This window comes from Megalops cyprinoides, chromosome 24 (assembly GCF_013368585.1).
Source record: "Megalops cyprinoides isolate fMegCyp1 chromosome 24, fMegCyp1.pri, whole genome shotgun sequence".
Taxonomy (NCBI): Eukaryota; Metazoa; Chordata; class Actinopteri; order Elopiformes; family Megalopidae; genus Megalops; species Megalops cyprinoides.
In genome coordinates this window covers 21095116-21112529 of record NC_050606.1, presented here as the reverse complement: position 1 = coordinate 21112529, position 17414 = coordinate 21095116, and the positions used below count along the sequence as shown (strand labels likewise).

The following is a 17414-nucleotide window of genomic DNA, read 5'->3' as shown; positions in this document are numbered from 1 at the left end:
AGAACACAGATACTGTATCTATAAAACCCTGCAGGACTATGGGCTGCAAACGGGTACGAGCCCATGTGTATATACTTCAGTCTACTTGTTGAACCACTAGTGCCTCATTGCATCGCCTTCTGTGCGTACCTTCGAGCCCAGCTCCGTGAAGGGTGAGGTGGACTCAAGGAAGAGGCCCGGTACCTCGTCCATGGTCTGGAAGCTCCAGATGTACTGCAGGATGACCACCAGATCACCGTAGATGACCATGAAGGGTGATGTGAGCATGGCATACCTCCTTCGGTCACGCACCATCCACAGCGCGCAGGACCACATCAGGAACACGAAGGTAAGCCAGCTGACGTAGGTGATACTCCACGCCTGTCAAAAGCACAGCCAAATGCAGGGCTGAGAGCGGAGCACCCGAGCCTATTCTCTGAAGAGGATGATCTGCATTCTGCCTTCCGATTATGATTTAATTTCATCTGCACGTAATCTTTGAATTTAAATTGACTTAAACTGATTCTCAGGAGAAGAAATGGTTTAAAAGGGAACCTAAGGGAGAATGCTTGGGTGGGTGTACCGGGCCCACAGAAAATCAATAAGTCTTTTGAGGCAGAATTACAAGTGTTTGCTACATCCAATAAAACCCTTTCCTTAGGTATATTTTCTAACAGAAGCATGACTCCTGTCTGTAATATGAAATATTGGACAGAAGAGGAGAGGTGAGATGTATGAGCCCTGATCTACCTCTATTACAGGTATGTCCAGCTGAACATGTTTCCTGGGTTTTATTTACTTAAAGCATAACACTATTTTCCCCTTAAAGCACTTGTTTGTGGGGGATAAAGTGGCCCCAGGTTTTTCTGGGCTGCTGCTGCTGACTCTCACCATCATGGCAATGAGAGCACAGATGTAGCTCTGCTTCATGATGAACTTGAACACTGTGCTCAGAGTGCTGGCCTTGCCCTCCACCTCCTCCTCCTCCTCCTGAGACTCACCGACCTCAGACACACTACCATCCTTATTCTCTGCCAGAGAGAGAGAGGGAGAGAGGGGGAGAGAGGGAGAGAGAGTAGGAAAGAGGGGGAGATGGGGGGAAGAGGGTGAGAGAGGGGATAGCACAACAATCAATATAACATGCCTGCTCATTCATATTTAGGACTACAGCGCTACCTGATTGTCACTCCTGCAATCCTGCAGGGCATCTACTGACACCCAGGCACTGATGCTCTCCTGTAGCCCAGATTAACACACACTTTGAGCTTGGTGCTGGGAAAGTGGACTTTACTATTATTTTTATCAGGTGCACATCTCACAATTCTGCTTGTATCCTTCAGTTGTGTCATTTGATGTCATTTGAATAGTGTGGCTGGTATACTGCTGCACCCTGTCCTGCTGCATTCGGGTGGGTCTGACAGGCTGACGCTGTGATGGGGAGCGAGGAAGGCTCACCAGACTCGTTCCCAGCCTTGTCCACTTTGTATTGAGGAGTGGAGTACAGATCCAGCGCTGTTGACCCATTCTCACAGGACAGGTTAGGGGAGATGAAGCTGAAAGACGTCCCGTTGGAGGCCATTGTCCCACCCTGGGGTGCAACACCACATGCTCACAAAGGTTCATAGCTATACACAGTTACAATACACAGCCGCTATATTCAGGTATGATACACAGCTACAATACACAGCCGCTATATTCAGGTATGATACACAGCTACAATACACAGCTACTATACTCAGCTATAATACACAGCTATGATACACAGCTACTATACTCAGCTATGACACACAGCTAAAATACACAACTACTATACTCAGCTATAATACATAGCTACAATACACAGCTACACTACACAACTATGATACACAGGTATGATACACAGCAACACAACACATTAATGAAAACACAGCTACCTGACACAGTTAAGAATGTGGGTCATTTCATGACAGTACTCAATACACAGAGCTGAGGCTTCCACAAGGCCAAAAAGCAGATTCATTTCCAAATGAGTTAATTCAACATATTACTGTCACACGGTAAAATATTACTGTTGTTCACTATCATTGTTCTTATCAACAATACCAGCTAATTATTAACACATATGCCTTCCTCCTGGGGGACATTAAATGATCACTTTTGTCTTAAAGAATGCTAAGAATTGCAAACTGCAAGCCAGCCTGGGTTAAGGGCCATTTTTTATTTATTACTCTATTAAAATAACAATAATAATTTCACAAAGGTAACATCACACTGAAATGCATAAGTACGTGAGAGAGTGTGTACTAACTTGGGACACGCTGTACCCATCCATGGTGGAGAGGAGCTGGAATAGAGCAGACACAGCAAGGCAGGTCATGTTACTGGCGAGCAGAGGCACATGCATTACAGACTTCACTACCGATAGTCAGGAGCAGGAGAGCATGGCTCTGTCTGCCATCCGCACCACAGGGCTAAAAGCTCTGCAGTCTCTGGAGTGTGAGACAGACTCGGGAAGAACTTATGGGAACACTGAAGGTAACAATGTAGTGTTGTGTAAATGTAACAATGTATATTATACAATTATAAGTACAGTACAGTCCGGGTGGGGGGGGGGGGGGAGGGGGGGGTTGGTTGGGGCCCTGAGGGGGACACTCACGTTCCTCTCTTCTGTGCCATACCGCGCCCTCCTCCAGAGCTGCCGCTTCCTCTGCGCTGAGTTCCCCACGTCATCACACGCCGGCTCCTCCCCCTCTCGCCCCTCCTCCTCCCCTTCCGCCTCGGACACCTGAGGATGACACGGGTTGCACACCTGAGAAGGGGCGCTACGATGACGGCCAATTCGGCATGACATGGTTCGAAACCTGGACTTGTGACTAGAGGGTTGCGGGTTTAAACCCCTGGGTCACAGCAGCTATCAGCTATAAGAGTGGAGACCCATGGACAAAACAGGTCACCCTAGAAAAGGGAACCTATTATGAATTCAGTAATGTGACCTGATACGACTTACTACTCACAAAACCTGAGGGTCACTAACTGTAACCTAAAGATTGTATTTGATTGAAGAATAATCTTTGAACACATAAAGGAATAATGACATTACTGGAGTCATACTAAAGCAAATAAAACTATCCCATTTATATATGCCAAGACAGGATAAATATGGGGGCATGGTGATGCTGTCAGCAAACATTAAACCACCTTGCATAAATGTGTATTTACTATCCATTGATGGGGGCCTCGCAGTGAACAGAACATTATTACTCTTTTATTAGTAGATTGAAAATATTATTTATGCCTGAGGCCTGTTTTACAATGGGTCACACCTCAGACCGAGGTTTGGGCCTTGTTTATTTTCAACAACACGCGTTTACATTGTAATTACATTTTATTATCTGCGTCACGTGAAATGGAAGGGGAAAAAATCTTACCACAGAAATCGATAATGCATTTGAGCCAAAGGTTTACAGGGGTCAAAAAAAAAAAAAGAAATCGATCCCCGATAAAGTGATCGAGTGTATCCCATTACAGGGAGGAGGGGCTGAGAACGGGAGCAAGGCTGCATGGGTAAGATGGGGGTATAACGCTAGCACCGAAGGGCAGAACCTACCGAATCCTCTGGCTCTTGCAGCCAGAGCCGGATCAGCGTAGCCAGAGTGTAGTACAGCACCAGGAGCATTATGGGATTGATGTAGTGATACCACTGCATCTCCGGGTAGACGCTGAGCTTCCAGGTGTAGGAGCAGTTACTCTGGATGATGGAGGAAATCCCAAATGTCCTGGACGAAGAAACAGAGAGGGATACATGATACAGAACTGCTATCACTAAATCTCAGCCCATGGGATGAAGATGACATAAAATGTTACCTGCATATAAAATTTAGCATGACTGGCACACAAGTCACAAACAGGGTGACTGACTTCTCCCCAGCTGCTTAACATACCAGTCAGTGACACAAAGTGGTCCAGTTACTGTGGCCTCATGGATCCACAGTCGGCACTCATGATTTTCACTTATTTTGCTTACTGTGGCATCTTCAAAAATGCACATAACACGACTTTATGACAAAGTGTTTGGTAAGACAATGCTTACGTTTCTTTTACAGTGCAGCAGTTATTTCATTTCCCAGAGAGAACTGCACTTGGGAGAGCAGGTCTTTATTCAGCTACCTGTGCATTAATAATGTATAAGGCACCGCCCATTGCATTAGATCCCTTCCTGTCAGGGACTTTGAGATCTTTCCATCTCCATATCGATTCGTACACATGCCAAGATCGAAAGCAGAACATTCAGTAACAGCAACTTCTCCAAAAGGACAAGGATGCTTTCTCTCAAATGCAAAGTCCCTGCAACCTATCAGAACCAGCACAATGAGGCACAGGAAGTTCCTGCAGCTTATGAGAGCCAGCACAATGAGGGGCAGGTTTTGGCTTAGATTAAATGAATACCCCTCACATTGTGCCCTCTTTCATAATGTTGTTGTTAAATGTAAGTTGCCTAATAATACCGGCTGTTTTATATGGTCTGATGTGATGCTAAAATATGCTTGCATCTGTGTACAAATACACCATAAATAAGCGCAACATTCACAGTAAACCATTTGAGTGGCTAAATCAATGTAGATGTTCAGCAGTTTCAGCGAGTGTTTTAGTGCTTCTAGATTTTGCACAGAGTGATGTCATTGTGCATTTCTCTCTGTAGCAGTAAGATGTCTTAAAAAGTTCATCTAAAAGTGCATGTGTGTGTGTGTGTGTGTGTGTGTATCTGTGTCTGTGTCAGTGTATGTGCATGGAATTGTGCACTCAGTCCATGGCACTTATTTCTTCACACCTTCCGTTTTCACTTCACCTTCCCTTTTTACTTGGTACAGTGGCCTATTTCCCATGTCCTTGGTCTGGCGGCTGCTTCCTGCTCATGCCAGGGAATGCCAAGGGGTGGGGTTTGCAGCATCACATGACCAAGCCATTGTGAGGTCAGTCGGGAAGTGGGCTGGAGGGCTCGGTCACGTCAGGGCGGTCACTCATCACCAGCGTGCGCCCAAGGCCTCGCCCCTGTCATCAGCCTGAATTAGAGCTCCTGCTGGAAACAGGGCTTTCGTCTGCCTGGAGCTACGGCCACAGACACACTGCCAGCCCTCTCACTCACTTCAGAGCCCCACAGTGCTTTGCAGACAGCATGTTTATTGATCATTTTGATCAAGCGGAAAAGCATAGAGCTGATGAATCTCATCCATGTTTTTCAGCATCTGCACAGGATCTCCTGTCAGTCCTCCACAAAGCCACCTAATTGAATAGCCTCAGGGGAAGACCGACAAAGCCAAGAAAATCCATTAACCTGAGATAAGTGAAAATCTGCCATTAAAAGAATTGTCCTTACGTGGCATTTATAAGTCTTTTTTATAGTTCCATAAACTATGATAAGACTATAAATGTTGTGTGCATTTAATGCATTGTTGTGTTGTTTTGTTTTAAGGGTCTGCTGGGCAGCTCACGGCAGCCCGTTCCGCCCTGACCGTGTGAGGTGAATTGGAGGAAATGAGGCCCGTCTGGGCAGGGCTAAACATAGCAGTGATGGCATCGTCCAGGGCCTCTCACTCTCACGTGCCCAAATTAGAGCCCGACAAAATCAATAGCGTCTTGAAACGTCAAGGGCGGAACACAACAGGGAGGGCTGCTGCAGCCGCACATCAGGGCCGGCCAGCACCGTTTGGCTAAAGAATGGGCCGCTCAGGATGGCACACAGTGAGATAACGGTGTACTATATCACACGGTAAGCCATGTTTCACAACATCAGTGCAGAGAAGATTGTCAAGTCAAAAGAAAAGAAGAGATATCACCCCATTTTTTACACATTCAGATGAATTCACATTACACATTCAGATGAATAAAATGTAAATGTAAGTGTAAATATAAATGAATTCACACCCTCTGGAATTTTCCATTTGGCAAAAAGGGAAATGTAACAATAAAATTAGTGGCACTGTCTTGCCTTGTGTTGCTAGAACTGATGCAAAAACACAGTTTTATTATATATCTTGTGCTAATGTCAATTACCTTTAAATTTCTTTTTGTTAGCTTCAGTGACCACTGCTTTCCATGTTGTAGCAGTAAAAATAGTAAAATTTGACTCGAATTTGGGATTCAGTTGAATCAGGTCTCTCATTTCCCATTCATGGGTTTACATATGCATAATACCAAAGCAGTGAGGTGCTTCTGAGAGTCACACTGAGTGTACTTATTTATGTTCTCATATCACGCTTCACATCTACAAATGAAAAGTCCATAAAAGTAAACCTTTAAAAAAAGCACTGCAGATTTCCCGTCCTCCGATCTGCTGTTTGATAGGTTTGGGTATTTTGCTGTCAATTACCGAGTCTGAAGATTGCTTAAATGAATCTTATAGCAAAAAAGAAGCTGTGTGTTTGAAGGTGTTCTGAATGGGCAACCTTTTAATAACAATCCGCCTTTCCCTCAGAATCATGGCCAACTGAGGCTGGCTGGTGGCCAGGGCTTTGCACAGCTTGCCACTTACCATCTACTTTTACTGCATGTGCTGTTTTGTGTTTTTTTAAATAGTCATATTTTTTCTCTAGCTCTTATGTGATGCAGATGAAGGGAATTTGTAATAGGAAACACCAGGATGCAGAGACATGCTAGCATATAGCGTTGTGGAACTGGGATTGCCTTCAGTTAGCACAGGGGATTGTTTAATCTTATGAACATATGTGGCTCAGTGGTCAAGGTGTTCACTTTGAAAGCAAGCTAACCTCTACATCCTGGATTCGATCCCTGCTGTGTCCTAAGCTGATAATATGCAGGAGTCCACAGACATGGAGCAAACTGGCTTTGTTCTGCAGGGGATAGGAATGGGTAATTCAGCCAGGGTTTGTCAACCTCATTGCACACCAGTGACCCCTGCTGGTCACTGTCTGCCTCTTTAAAGCTGCACATGAAATGTCCTCCCCTGAAATGTCTGAGCAGGCTTGGTATGGGTACATTGTATAAAGAAGCAGGACTTGACATCATGCGTTTCAGAGGGCAGCACATGTTTGTGTTCTCCCAGATTGTCAGCAGTGAGGTTGTTGCAGTGAACAGCATGCTCAGTATGATACATAGAGTAGCATCTTTATGATAGCCATTCCAAATTGGTAGAAAGGGAGAAAAAGTGGGCACTGGTCATTTGATATACTGTATATAAAGAGCTTTAACCATACGGACCTGTGATCACTTGATGGAGAATTTATATATATCTGTATATAGTATATCAGGACAGAGGAGCAGTCAGACTTATTGCTGTGTGTTTTCTGGAGAGGGCAGGGTGCTGTAGGTATTTACTGCAGGCTTTAATCTAGGACACACACTGACAGGCTGTCAGAGAGATGGCCCACAGGGCCTAGCCCTTCCACCATCACAGTACCAATCTCCCACAGATATCGTGCCCTGACACCATTCAAACATCAGTCACCATGGCAACTTGATTAAAGGAACATACACAATTAGGATCCATGCACACCATGCCTCTGATCCGAATGCGAAGTCTGACCTTTGATAGATGTCACATCAACCAGGCATGCCCCTGTCTCTAAATTTGCTGGCCACTGTGTTCATGATTGATGTTTCTTAATTTCTAAATATTTTTGGTCTCTTAATATATTTATATATTTAATTTATTTCATTTGGTTTAACTTTCCAATATGGATGTGGCCAAATATGTAGTCTTCAGCAATGAAATCCTGTTTGAGCAGCATGAATACGATGCCTTCTGGGGGAAAAAGCTGGTTGGCTTTACTGCAAACAGGTCCATATCATAGACAGCTTTAGAGAACAGTGCTCTGTGCCAAAAAGTGCTGTGAAGCATTTTACTACATGTGCATATTCCAACTAATAGACAGCCCCATGCCAAAAAGCCCGTAATACTCGTAGGCATGACAACAACTTGATAGCTACTGGCTGCTGGCCACTGGTTTCTCCACACTGTGTCAAATTATTACATGCAACTTGGTTACACAGACCTCACACACTGAAACACAGAAGTGATGGAAAAACACCTAAATTCTTCCAAAACAGGACAAAAAAACTACATTTTTCACATTGCTTTCCCATGACCTGAAAGTCATTAAAATGTTTATGTATACAATGTTTCATTTGTTGCCACCCATTTTTCTCTTGAAGTCTGTTTCACTGTTTCAAGATTAAAAAAATGTTATTTGTTAAAATATCTTGATGAACATGGGAGTCGCCAATGACAACACATGAGCATTTTCAGCTGAATGCCTGTTTACTGTGTTTCTGACTGTTCTGTGTTTGTTCATGAGTCTCTGATGTGGATTTAATGTGTCTCACTGTAAAATTCTCTACTCTTGAGGATGAGAATGTTTTATGTTAATTTATTATTATTATTATTATTATTATTATTATTATTGTTAATAATAATAATAATAATAACAATAATGATTTTAATATTATTATGTAATATTTACCACTATTTACTTACTGGTACTTGCTATTATTATTTACTACTATTACAATACATATAATTCTATTGCTAAATTAATTAATTATATACATATAAATATATACATGTACACACACACAGTATATATGTTTGTATGTATAAAGAGCTGCTGTCTCTCACTTGATGTAGCTGTCCTCTGGGGGAATGAGCTCCTGGAAGAACTGGAACTGGTAGAGGTAGAGCACCATGAGGTGGCCGGCGCTGTAGATGGCCATGAGCACACACAGGCAGCTGAAGATCAGGGTATCAAAGGCACGGCCGAATGACCACCAGGTGCACAGGCCCAGGAAGACCAGGAAGTACACGGCTGAGGTCACTGAAGGCAGCATGATCCCTGGAATGGCAGAAATGGTGAGGGCAGCACGTTGTTAGTAACTGTGTGGACTGTTGGCTTAGGAGGCCCGCCTACACAAGCAAAGTTGCTGAATCACACTGCTGCTTAAGTATAGAGCTCTGCGGGTAGGGTTAGCATTGGGTTAAAGGCTGGGGCCAGGTATACCAATACCGAAACAACTAGAATTGAGATAGTGTGTAGGGTTCATTGCTGAGGTGGTGCTGGAGGTCAAATATACAGTGCAATTGCAGAAAGGCCAAACCTCAAATACAACATTATTCATTTGCAACAAGATCCAGACAAACAGCAGTTACTGTCCAGAAACTGTAACAGAGACCAACAGAATTACTGATGATTATATAATCCTTTTTCACTTGTCAGCAATATTTCAAATTCAAATATGTTTATTGTACATATTGGATGCTTGAATACTATATGCAGCAGGTATCCATATGCCCTTCTTGTTTTTACTCTTCAACAAAGTGGGGTCCACACTATGAGCCAATGAGCCTTGTTGCATATTGTTGCAGGTTCAAATTTCCAGGTTCCATCTCCAGCTAACTTCAAGTAATGAACCTGATTTGCTGCAGTTAATTAAAAAGCCCACCTGTCATTCCCAGTAATATAGTTATGACCACTTGGCCGGCTGTGGTGATGAGATTGCCGATGACCTCCTTGACTTTGGACGCCACGCTGGCAATCCGCCTGAGTATCTTCATCTTTGTGCTCTCCTCTTCCTCCTCATCCTCCTCCTCTTCTTCGTCCAGCCCTTCCTCATCATCCTCGCACTCGTCCTCCGCGTCAAATTCCTCGTCCAACAGGATGTTGTCATCCAGCTCAGCTTTCTCCTCATCTTCATCCTAAGGGGGGTGGAGTTAAAGCAGAAGTGTTACATCACAATTGAAACAGCCAATCTGGAGGCTGTGTTTTTGCCAGCTGAACACAATAAAATGACCTCAGCTGGTAAATAGCCTTCAGTGTCCCCTCTGGCTTTCCTGGGTTTTCACCACACTGGTTTTAGTCTTCTTTTGACTGCATAAGCATATATAAGTACAAAAAGTCAGGGCTGCATCTGAGAATCTTGAGTGCTGTATTTTGAAGTCGGTAAAGGCAATTTGCTTTGTAATGCAGCATAATCAAAATCTGGGCAAATTAATCATTAGTCACACTGTCTCCTACACTGTCTCTAATACTTTCTCCAACACTGTCTCTGATGCTGCCTCCTACAATATGCCTAATGACTTCTCAAAGACTGTCTCCTACATGTGTTTCTGTCTCTACTTCTTACCCTTTCCCCTGTGCAACATTAGTCTTTCGCTTGTTCACGTACACACATTCAGTATACAGACACACCTGCTACCTGCTGAGGGAGATGCCTAGTTATTTACATGAAATTACATACACACATCTGACTGTACTTGCAATTTATGATTTATTCACATTCATATTATGATTTATTCATATTAGTATTCAGAGTGTTTTGATATTACCTGTCCTCAAACAATATTACAAGTAAACATGGCACTATGCATTGTAAATTAAAACCCAGTACTTTGCAGCATGTTTACTTGAAGGCAGCGACTGTCTGCATAAGTGATGGAGGAGCAGCCATCAGCCCACTGGCCTGGCAGACAGCTGAGCTGTCCAAGGTGCTGACTGAAACGCACTTGAGGATACTGGTGACATTAATGTTCATTTCCATATCAGAAATGTTATGGCTCATTGTTGATGTTAAGTTGGACAAAACAGGAGGCCGTTGTAACCAAGTAAGGGATTAGCTTCCTGCTGCCTGATAAGGAATTACCCCTCCCAGCAATTACAAAGCCCTAGTCAGCTCTGATTGGACAGAAACTGTACTCTCTTTGTTCTTAAGTCAAGTGCTTCATCAAAAGAGAATGACAGCAACACACCAAAGAAATGAATACCTGTTGTAGCCTGTTTCACAGGGATTCTCATAGCTAATGTACTGTTGTGTCAAAAAATAGAAAGACCTGCCATCATAGCCAATGCATGTACATGTACACAGCTGGTGACAGTGTGGAGCAGTAGCCAGGTAGGTCAGGTAACAGGTGCAACCAGAACATTGTGAATTTGACTGTTATACCACTGTAGCCCCAGACAGCCCCAGACAGCCTCGAACCCAGGTCTACAGGGTACCAACCATGCGACTTCGACCGCGACGCCAAAGAGCCAGGCTCTTTGGTACGGCAGCCAGAGCGCATACTCAACCGTAGTGACGGCACTCCATCACAACCACTGAGAAATGTACTGTATTTACCCTTAAAAGTATCAGTATATGTGCAATGGTGTAAATAGGTCATGTGTAAAAACGCACTGGGAAAGAGTATGTGATTGAAGTAGATAATAATTACAATAGTGTGAAAAATACTACCATGATGTACCACCACAACGTCAGAGCATCTCAGCAAGGCTCTAAGAACAGTCACACATTGGCTAGGGAAACTATGGTTTCCCAAAATTTGGAAGTTGTGGGGGGAGGCGTTTTTATGCCTTCTATGAGTGCAGGGAATGTTGGGCCTGGGACAAGCAGGCTGAAAGTGGCTTTCATTAGCCTAGAGGCTGAAGGGAGAGGGAAAGACCGCTGCCAAGGAAGTAGGGCTACATTCCTGGAGCACCTGTCTGGCAACTGTGGTGGGGCGGGAAGGTCTAGGGGGCTAGAGGAGAACCTGTAAGGCTATCTTTCTGTGTGAGAAGATGAAACCCAGGAACTGAGTTTGGCCTGGTAGGCCAAGCAGGGCAGGGGAGGCATTTAGAAATCAGACTTTGGGCAGTTGACCAAAGGTCTTTGAAGCATGCACTGCTACTGTACCCTTGGGCAAGGTACTTAACCCACAATTGCCTCAGTAAATATTCAACTGTATAAATGGGTAACATGCAAAAAGTATAACCTATGTAAGTCACTCTGGAAAAGAGAATCTACTAAATGACAATGATGTAATGTGATTTAACACTGAGGGTGTGAACATAGCTAGACTGTAACAAAGTACATGACCATCTGTGTGGTGCGGAGGTGAACCACGAAATGCGGTGGGGGGGGGGGGGGGGGGTTGCCCTACTCTGATGGGGATAAGTAGAATTAAAGGGGTTCATTCAGCCATGGTTTTGGGCCGAATGCTGATCCAGTCAGGCATATGAAGCAGAAGTTGCAAACTCAGCGGCCTTTTCGCCACACACACTCCTGACTTTTTCCTGGTTTCCCCTCAGATGTGTCACCAGCCGCAACTAAAACACTGTACAATGTATTTAACTATTTGCAACTGATAACTCAGCTCATTACAGTTCACAGCTCGAGGAATATATCACTGCAGCGTGCAGCACTTCACAACAGAAAATGTGAATACCCATAAATGAATATATGAATCGAAATCAGCCCTCTAGAATTTGAGTACAAGACCTGATCAGAGAACAGTTCCAGAGTCTCGGCTGGACTGTAAAGGCCGCTGCTTGGCTGTATGCAGATCAGCAGCAGTGACAAACAGGCTGCACACTGAGCAGCAGTCCATCGGGGAAACCAAGATGAACAAATCTCTCAAGCTAAAAAAGCTGTATTTAAAATAGATGATCTGTGCTAGAAATCTCTTTTTTTTTCTCTGTTTCTGCTTTTTTGTTTGATCTAACAGCATTTTCAAATAAGATTTCCACAAAATTGTGTATGTTACATATCTTTCTCCAGCTCTCATTGGAATAATGGCGTTTTAATTGAAATCATAAACACTGTGATGTAATTCTGAACAAGGGTTGAATGAGGATCTAATCATTTCATTTAAAAGCATTCAGTGATCTAGCTAAAATATATGCTTGTAATGGATGCCTATGTACTAAAAAATGCACTTTATAGCAGGAACATATTTGTTCTTTATTGCAACCGCTGAGCTTAGTTCTGCTCATTAGCTTTCGCTCCAACCAAATAAAGAGAGTTTGGCTTTGTGGGCTTTAGACTGATCTCCTCATCCAGGCTGTGGCCACCTCCCATCTTTGAGTCACAAAAAAGTTTGTTCAAAGAGTGTGCTGATTTTAAATCCAACACCAATGCAGCTAACAGAGAACAATGGTTATAGCACTGTGCTCTGACTGGGGTTTGATCTTACACCATGTAAACTGATGCTTCCCTTGTGAAGACACCCTCGCTGTGTAAGGAAGGAGGTGACTGGTTCCTGCAGCGATTAGTCTCTGCGTGGAATGAGGCAATTGGCTCGTAAACGAAACCTCAATGTGTGAGGGGCGAGGTGATTGGTCGAGCCTAAGTGATGAGCGACGGCATTGGCTGACCTGGTCCTCTGCCTCAAAGTCAGTGTTGTACTGCGCCAACTCCTCCGCGGGCAGCTTCTGCACCAGGCTGCGGCACAGGAGCCAGGTGGCGAGTCCCGAGATGAACATGCCGATGTCCGGGATGAAGACGCGTATGCCATTTCCCGCGTCCGCCCCCCTCAGACTGCAAAGATAGACCACACACAGTGAACACAGTGAAAACTCACAGCAAAGAAACAGTGCAGTTCCAAACAACACACTGCATGGCTTTATCCATTTTACAGTGATTTCATTCAGTCACACACTGGACTAGAGGGTGTCAGTTCAAATAGCTGTGGTCTGTGTATTCGCATCATAAATCACTATATTTTTTTCCCAAAATATGTACATGTAATTAAATAATAATAATTAGATTACAAGCAGGTTATAGCAGTTCGTTATGTCATACAAATAGTTAGAGGTAGAGGTAGCTCAACATTTATGTTACATTATTGTCATTTAGCAAACACTCTTATCCAGAGTTACATAGGTTTATTTTTTTAATACACCTTATCTATTTATACAACTGGATATTTACAGAGGCAATACAGGTTAGGTACCATGCCCAAGAATACAGCAGCAGTGCCCTAGTGGCAAATTGAACCAGCAACCTTTTAAGTTACAAGTCCTGCCCTTTACCACTATGCTACACTGCTGCCCCTAGAAAAACTTCATAAAAAGTCCTTCATAAAAACATGGACACACTAAATGTAGCAAGCACCAGGCAAGGTCACCTTTTACTTAACCAGGCCTGGGTTTAAACAATACTTTTGTGTGTAAAGCAAATATCTGCACAACAATGTCAGTGGAGGCTTTTGAAAAACAGCCTCAGGAAAGTAGCGCATGTGGGAGAGAAGGCTTTCTGGCTTCAGCTGGAAGGTGTTTCTGAGCAAATACTGTGTTCTATTTACACAGTTTTATGGCCCTCTCCACCCAGTTTCATAAAAGCCAGCTTGCCCCGTATTAAAAGTATAAATAATCTCATTAAAGAGAACGTTAAAATCCCGCTGGATCCTCTTGGGACCATAATTAACAGCTGGGATGAAATTTTATTTTACAATGGCCTTTCGATGCATCAATGATCTGTGTAAAAACTTGGTTTATTTTCCACAGCAAAGGCCGGAGACCTCCGATAACCTCTCTACCACCTCGCCCGCTGTTCCCTTCTCAGGCCCACACACCGGGGAGGGCCCGTACCCACAGCCCACCTGATTGTGGGCCCTGGCTCTGGAGCTTTCCCATTGACTACACAACCAATATACATCAACAAGACTTCCACAAGCCTCCTACTGAAAGCTGGGCTCATTTTTCACTGCGATCTTATGTGCGACAGAGTCACATGGCTCGTCTCTGTATAGCTACACATGTGGATTCAGTCCTGACTGCTGCACTAATGTGTGACACATCACCAATCTTCAGCCAAACCCTGTATGAAAAACAGGTTTATACTTAAATTCAGAGTAGGAATACTTGACATGTTAGTGTACTATGCAGCATGTATTTAAAAAACGTCCAATGCACTAACTACAACCCACAGCTTATGTTAAGCTGCCCACAGAACTGCCAACCATAGTCAGCCAAGTAGTCAGCTACTGTACCTTTAAACCTGAGAGCCCACCTTAAATCTTTACTGTTAAGTCTGAACATACACATGAACAAAACACTAGCGGACCATGTGTGGATTTTCATTTACTTCTACATGTATTCAGTTGGCAGACACGCTTAAACAGAGGTTTACATGGCTGTAGCAAAGGTGCAGAAGTACATAATAAGCTTGCATGAACAGATGTACATTGAAAAAGGCCAAAACCACATTTGAGCGTCAGTATGACACACAGCAATAACAAGACTATGGAGAAGCTCCGTGACACTGCTCACAAAAAAAGTAACAGAAGGAGCAAATGCTAAAAAAACAATAATTTATCAAAAAAAAAACAAACAAAAGGAGCCAGCCAGACCACACAGCCAAACCAATTCAGCCTCCCTTTGCTTCATACAGCTGGGTTTAATAGGCCTGATGAGGCAGGTGAGGCTTATTAACCAACAGTTAGCTTACAGACAGTTACACTTATCAAGCTGCCTATTCAGATGAAATTTTTTGACAAGGTCAGTTTTTGACAATTTTGAAAATGGAAGGACAACAATCCTTAGACATTTAAACAAATTGACAATCAAACAACAGAAAATTCACAGTTTTGGGGAACAGCTGAAGGTTCTCCTTCATAAAGCGTAAGTTCTAAAATGGTCATAACCTCAGGGACTGCAGAAACTGTACAAATCAGTGCCATTACATTTACATTTATTAATTTGGCAGACACTTTTATCCAAAGTGACTTACAAGTGAGGTTCAATACAACACAAGCGAAAAACCTTATGGAGTCAACAATATTAGAAGCACTGCATGACTAGGTTTCAATGGTCAGGCAAGGTACGAACTAGCAGGTAAAGCTAATGAGTGTGTAAAACCATTAGTTTGCATTTTTAATATAGTTTAGGAGGGGACATTTGAGACATGAGAAGTTCGTTTAGGGGGTAGTGTGTCAACTGCTCAGGTGAGAGTGTGTGTCTTCAGTGCCATAACACCCTCAAAGTGCCATGCAAAAAGGCAAGACCTAGGGGCTACAACAGTTAGGTACAGCAGCAAACATGCAGAGTCTGAGGAGGTGGGTCACAGTGACTCCACTGTCCTGACCGCTGTGGGAAGCTCATTTTACCACATGGAGGCCAAAGCAGACAGGCTCACATTCATATCTGTTAAACGCCTACAACTCTTCTGAGTTCGCATTTTATATTTTCATCAAGTATTTGACTTGGAAGAACAGTTCACCCCATGTGCAGTACACTGTGAACCACTTCACCTCAGGCTGCGGCAGATTCTCATCAGGACATTGGCAACGAGCGACATGTGGCCTACGTGCTGCCCGTGGGACTCTAGATGCATTTTGGGAAAGAGAGAGTGTGTCAAAGCAACATCTGGCCCACAGATACGCGATCCTTACTTGATGCATTTATACAGAATTCACCTGGAATACTATCTGGAGTAGGTGGCTTCCAAGTGGAAGCAGTTTCTATTGATGACGCTCATGTGACATACTGTCATGTGGCTAAATGCGGAGGCCTGGATGCAATGGAACCACATTACGGTGTGGTCTTAAATGAAGGTGTTACTCTGAATGAAGTGTTACTTTTATTTCTCACCTTCAGTACTTTATAGGCTTGGCTGTGGCTGTAATTAGGGAAAAATTGCAAGAGATTACAAAAAAAGTAACACTTGTGTAGCAGAGCTGAAATGAATAGCTTGTGTGAGTCCTGCGTAAAGCCTGTCGGGTAGCGGGTAGCAGGTCGCCGAGCGGTTTCAACGGCTACATCACTCCCCGAGACCTGGCTAACAAGCGTTGTTGCCGACGGGCTAACGGCAATTTGCCTTTAGCTCAACTGGTAACGACGCTGGTCTTAGGGGGTTGGCAGCGAGCAGTAAGAAACTCGTTTCGAAACTCGCTTGTTTGCTGACTCCCGTTAACATCAATACACAACGCAGTGTAGAGCCCACCGGTTATACTTGTTGTAATATGCAGCTCAAAGTAATCACAAGTCTTTAAATAAGCATAAGCAGAAAGGAACATTAATCTTTGTTTTGTATATATTTCACTGATATGTTAAAAAAAATCTGCCAAGTAAACAGTGGAAGTGTTTATTTTTCCGTTAAAAAAGCTACAATAAAATGCACGTCTCCTGCAATGTATTTTACAGTCACGCACCCCATGGTGTCAAGTTGAAATTGTTTATGATAAACAAAGGCCATCGTCCCCTTGGTAGCACGCAGTGTTTGGACGTGCTCAGAGCCCATTCCCCATGAGCACTGACGTTCAAAGAGGAGGGACAGTGGAAACCCTCACTTCACGGCTTTGAAGCGGGCCATTTTCGCTTCGTAAAATTTAACGAGACGCTACCCGCTCCAGTTAACGCGCTGAGAAAATGCACGCAAAGCTCCTGCTGGCTCTACTGGCCAGGTCTGAAAGCCAATCGTCGTACTGAAATCATTTGGGCTCCATTGGTTTAACACTCCTTTCCTCTCGATAAGGTCATAAAGCAAGGCCAGCAATGCAGGCAGTCCCGTTTGACAAGTGTGTGCACAGAGGAAGAAAGGACAGACCAGGGTACATAACTTTCACTGAGCAGACAAAGGAAGGACCAAGCAGGGAAAATAAATTTCACTGCACAGTGGAGGAAAGGACAGAGCAGGGTAAGTAACTTTCACTGCACAGTGGAGGAAAGGACAGAGCAGGGTAAGTAACTTTCACT

At 43.7% G+C, this 17414-nt stretch overlaps 1 protein-coding gene across 1 annotated transcript in view; it reads right to left on the bottom strand.

The window, feature by feature from the left end:
• LOC118771122 (piezo-type mechanosensitive ion channel component 2-like) overlaps positions 1 to 17414 on the bottom strand; it is a 112237-nt gene that overhangs the window by 43746 nt on the left and 51077 nt on the right. Inside the window, exons 5-13 of the mRNA XM_036519006.1 lie at positions 13095 to 13257; positions 9412 to 9664; positions 8591 to 8804; positions 3566 to 3734; positions 2615 to 2719; positions 2267 to 2302; positions 1435 to 1567; positions 871 to 1010; positions 130 to 360 (exon numbers count right to left, since the gene is read on the bottom strand). Of these exons, the coding sequence (XP_036374899.1) occupies positions 130 to 360; positions 871 to 1010; positions 1435 to 1567; positions 2267 to 2302; positions 2615 to 2719; positions 3566 to 3734; positions 8591 to 8804; positions 9412 to 9664; positions 13095 to 13257 (1444 nt within the window). The remainder of the gene's footprint in view (positions 1 to 129; positions 361 to 870; positions 1011 to 1434; positions 1568 to 2266; positions 2303 to 2614; positions 2720 to 3565; positions 3735 to 8590; positions 8805 to 9411; positions 9665 to 13094; positions 13258 to 17414) is intronic.